This window comes from Alexandromys fortis, unplaced genomic scaffold (assembly GCF_014885135.2).
Source record: "Alexandromys fortis isolate MF-2015 unplaced genomic scaffold, M_Fortis_MF-2015_v1.1 scaffold_161, whole genome shotgun sequence".
In the NCBI taxonomy this organism is placed as follows: domain Eukaryota; kingdom Metazoa; phylum Chordata; class Mammalia; order Rodentia; family Cricetidae; genus Alexandromys; species Alexandromys fortis.
In genome coordinates, this window is record NW_026068073.1 from 2,425,761 (window position 1) to 2,430,671 (window position 4,911).

At 53.6% G+C, this 4,911-nt stretch overlaps 1 protein-coding gene across 1 annotated transcript; it reads right to left on the reverse strand.

Moving 5' to 3' along the window:
- Positions 1–514: 514 nt before the first annotated feature.
- Klk14 (kallikrein related peptidase 14) lies at positions 515–4,593 on the reverse strand. Its single transcript, XM_050121536.1, has 5 exons — positions 4,286–4,593; positions 2,280–2,448; positions 1,577–1,830; positions 1,351–1,487; positions 515–879 (listed from the first exon to the last, which is right to left on the reverse strand). The coding sequence occupies exons 1-5, from the start codon at positions 4,323–4,325 to the stop codon at positions 727–729; spliced, it is 753 nt and encodes a 250-aa protein (XP_049977493.1). The 5' UTR covers positions 4,326–4,593; the 3' UTR covers positions 515–726.
- Between the last annotated feature and the right edge of the window lie 318 nt (positions 4,594–4,911).

Here is a 4,911-nt window from a genome sequence, read left to right on the forward strand (position 1 = left end):
GCTGGTCCTGAATCCCTGGTCTGAGGGAGGAGGGCTGGGCCTGGATTCCTGGTCTGAGGGAGGAGGGCTGGGCCTGGATCCCTGGGTCTGAAGGAGGAGGGCTGGGCCTGGATCCCGGGTCTGAGGGAGGAGGGCTGGGCCTAGATCCCTGGTCTGAGGGAGGAGGGCTGGGCCTGGATCCCTGGGTCTGAGGCAGGAGGGCTGGGCCTGGATCCCTGGGTCTGAGGCAGGAGGGCTGGGCCTGGATTCCTGGCATTCAAGGTCATATGTGTTCTGCCAGGGATGAAGGTTGGAGATGAACAGCTGAATGAGGCAGACTTTGCTGGGACTTGAACTTAGCTGTACTCCCCTACTCTGACTAGCAGAAGGAAGATGCTCTGTGTAGTTACCAGGGAACAAGGCAGCTCAGAGATGGGCAAGCCGAGCACAGTGGATGGGCTGCCTGAGCAGGCCCTTTTCACAGCACACAGTGCTCGTGGGATTGGACTAATGAAAAACACGAGGAAATTAGGAATGATTGCATTTTCGTTTTTAGTTATCTGGGTAAGAGTTTTGGAAGCAGCCTTCTTTGGATGTGGGTGCTGGTTCGGAGCATTTGAACGCCAGCTTCTAGACCCAGGGAGTCTCAAGCTGTGACAAGAAGCTGTGAGGGACTCCAGAGTGTGGGGGAGGAGGGAGGCAGCGGAAGCAGGGGGACAGCTGGTAAGGACGGGATGAGACGGATCATCAGTTGCCCTGCATCGTCTTCTGGATCCAGTTTTGGTAATTGCACAGGTTTGTGTAGACGCCCGGGAAGCCAGGCATGGCGCAACGCTCCATTCCCCAGGACACAAGGCCCTGGAGCTGTCCTCCACACACCAGGGGTCCCCCAGAATCGCCCTGTGAGGAGGGGAATGGGAATAGGGTCAGCCACAGTTAGACACTAGCCCTCCTCACCTCTGAGCTCAGCCTCAGGCCAGGGCAGCTGCTTCCCTCTTTACTGTCCCATCCCTGTCTACCTCCAGGGATCTGACGCCCCGCCCACTCAGATGGCTGCATCTCTTCACGTCCCTGTCTTAACTTTGGCTTTCCAGCGGTTCCCCAAATTCCCCTGTATATATATACATGCCACTCTATAGTGCTTCCACAGACCTAAGAAGTTAATTCGATAAAACAGGAAGCTGAGGCGTAATTGGGGTAAGTTCAAAGGAGCACGCGACTACAAGGTGAGGCAGGCAGCTGGATGGATGATTCTTGTATCTCTATACCTCTGAGGTCTCCTTCCAACCACATCCTCTGATTTTTCTGTTGAGATACTGTGGTACCCCAAGACCAAGCCCAAAAGCATCCCCCAAAAAATCTGGGCCTCACCTGACAGGAGTCCTTTCCGCCTTGGGGCACCCCGGCGCAGACCATGCCAGAGGTGATGATTCCAGAGTAGGCTCGACGGCACACCTCCTCTGACATGATGTTGACATTCACACACTGCAGAGCGTTGGGGTACCTGACTGAGGTGGGGGACACAGAAGCATCACAACTGGAGAACTATGGTCCAGGGCCAGCCTCCTCCCTCAGACCCAGGGTGAGGGCTCCTTACCAACGGGGCTGGATGTGGTCCCCCAGCCTGACACGCGGCAGGGAGTCCCTGGGCTGGCACAGTTCCTGGCCACGGGAATGGCCCTCACTGCTCGGCCCAGCCGCACCTTCTTCTGCAGCTGCAGCAGCATCAGGTCGTTGTTATGGGCCCGGGGCTGGTACTGGGGATGCGGTACCTGGCGGACCACACGCACCACCTGCTGAGTTGCTTCCCACCTTCTTAGGTTGTGCTTGCCCACGGCTACGTGAAGAATCCTGTACCACAAACCCCAGGAGTAAATGCCGCTGAAAGTCTGACCACAGAGCATGCTCTGTGGTGAGGAATTTCACTCCGAGTCTAACCCATGTCCCTCTAACTGTGGGCTGAGCATCGTGTGGCCTCTTGTGGCCTTCCCTTCTCATGGCCTGGGCATTCTCTCTTTACCCAACCTCATCTGACATTTCTTCCTCTCTGGGCCACACTCAAGGGCAGTTTGGAGCTCCTCACTCCGTTCCTGCGTCCATGCAGGTTTCTTGGTTTTGAGTTCTGAATCGGTCTGGAATCCACACTCTGAACTAGGCCTCTCGGTCTAGATCCTTTTCCAGACTCCACATCACGACCTAGCTTCTGTGCTGTGTTTGATACATGGATCTGGGTTTTTGGCTAAACTCCGGAACCCTGGCATCTGTGAGTGATGGGCATGAGAACAAGAGCGGTCACTCACGGGCGGGCACAGTGAGCAGCAGTGATGACCCACTGGTCTGACAGCAGTACCCCTCCACACACAAGGCGACGGCCAGGACCCGCCTGCAGGGCCACTTGCCACGGCTGGGAGTTCGGGATACACGTGTAGCCACCAAGAATTTTATCATCTCCTTGACCCTGGACAAGGGCTGGGGACAGATGGGGTGGGTGAGGCGGGGAGAGAAGGTGAACAAATGTCCTCTAATCCCCAGCTCTGTGCAATGCCCAGCAGACAGAGACACTCCCTGTGGCCCAACACCTACACCATCCACCTCTTTCTGCTCCAAGGAGGATATGCACTCATCACTGCCCCCTCCCTAGACTGACCTCCATGGTTTCTGTCACTGCGCTCGTGTTCAGCTCATCCAGGGCCTGGCTGTAGCTGCAGTCTTTGATGCCACACTTCCCTGAGCACTTTCTTTCCTCGAGGTTGACAAGATGTCTCACTGAGCTCAAGGCTGGGCTTGAGCTCCTGGCCTTCTTCCTACCTCAGTCTCCCACGTGTTGGGAGTTGCAGCACTCACCAGCATTCATGGCTCCCAGGAATATTTCTGCTTTTCCATTTTCATGTGGTATGCATGTGTGTGTGCTTACATGTGTGTGGGTACACATATGCATGGCACATGTGTATTAATGTATGCACATGTATGCAGAGGCCTGAAGGTGTGTTGGGAATCTTCCTTGTTCACTTTTCCACATTGTTCACTGAGGCAGAATCTCTCAGTCCACTCCAGGGCCCACCCTCTGTGGCAGTCTTACTAGTCAGCTTCCTTTGGGGATCCCCTGTCTCTGCCTCTCAAAGTTGTATTAAAGGATTCCCATTACAGCTGCCGCCTATGTAGGTTCTGGGCATCTTGGTCGGGGTCTTGGTCGAGGGGCAAGTGCTTTAACTGCTGAGCCAGCTCCCTGGCTCTCTGGTGCTCCCCACAGATCACCACATGTCCCTCAGTGTGGCCTCTGGGACCTCACTCTCCTCCACAGTCCACGTTTATCCTCCCTGCCATGACCAAAGACAGCCCGCCCCTGGACCTGTCAGAAGTCCCTCAAGATGTCAGGCTCTTCTCTGATTGCCTATTTCCCCCATTTCCTGTAGTGGCCTCTCTACCCAGTGTAACATGATTAATAAAAACCCGGAGACAGATATTGGGGTTCAACTTGAAGGTCAGAAAAGCAAAACAACCAGCCACTGGCTCTTTTTGAGGAGTCCTGGAGGCAGGATCGCCATTTTGGACTGAGGTAGAGGTAAGAGCCAGTGGCTGGTTGCTTGCTTTTCTGACCTTCAGGTTGAATCCCAATATCTGTCTCTAGGTTTTTATTAATTGTGCTACATCCAATCCTATTTCCTGGTGTCTCCAAACTTAGAATGAGGGCATGATCTTCTAGTTAAGTGAGGTCCTCAGCCACACAGCGCACGCTCTCTCTCTCTCTCTCCCCCCTCTCTCTTCTCTCTCAATCTCTCTCTCCTCTCTCTCCCTTTCTCTCTTTTTTCTCTCTCTCCCTCTCTTCTTTCTCCTCTCTCTCTCTCTCTCCCCCTCTCTTATCTCTCTCCCTCTCTCCCTCTCTTCTTTCTTTCTTTCTTTCTTTCTTTCTTTCTTTCTTTCTTTCTCTCTCTCTCTCTCTCTCTCTCTCTCTCTCTCTCTCTCTCTCTCTCTCTCTCTCTCTCTCTCTCTCTCTCTCTCTCTCTCTCTCTCTCTCTCTCTCTATATATATATATATATATATATATATATATACCAAAGATTAACCTCAAGCATCATTTATCATGCACCACCCATCTTTTTGTTTCTTTAAGACAGGGTCTCTCAGTGGTCTAGAACTTGTTAGTTAGGCTAGCCTGGCTGGCCAGCAGGTCCCAGGGTGTTCCTCTCTCTGCCTCCTAACCCCCTTGGGACTCTTTCTAACCAGTTTGCTCCCAAGAACATATTTATACCCCAGACCCCATCCCCAGCTCATCCCAGAGTCTCCAGGGGACCCCATTGCTCTTACCTAGTACCAAGACTTGGAGTATGGTCAGTAGAAGGAACATTCTGGAGCTGGAAGTCCAGGTCTAACAAATGCAGAGATCAAGTGGAAGAGAAAGAACCAGAAATAGACTCGGGGCAGAGAATCCCACTCACACTGAGGCCCAGAGCCTCAGTGACATGGGGACAGAATGCAGTGGTAGAGGCCAGAGCTGGAGAAGATGGGGTCACAGGCTCCTCCGGTTGTGAAGGAAAGATGCCGACCCGACTCGAGTCACTCTGGCTCCTTGCAAGTGTGAAAGGAGCAGGGTGGTGTCTCTTCCTGGACACGCCAGCAAAGCCTTTTATCCCTGATCTGGGCAGCCGGCCCTGCCCCCCACCGCCCTCCTGGCTTTTTTTTTATTGCCTAGTTTTCATTCCAAGATTCTGTGCTCCCTTCCCTCCCATCTCAGGCCAGAGGAGCAGACACAGTTATTAACGGGAGCCCCTCCCAGTGAAAGATGCTATAACCTGGGAAGAATAGGGATAGGGTTGATCCTGGGCAAGGAGGATGGGAGAGGTGGCCAGCCCAGTCAAAGAGCATGCAGTGGATGGGTAGAATCTGGGTGGGGGCTCCAAAGATGATACTAGGAGGGGCAGAGGGGAAGACAG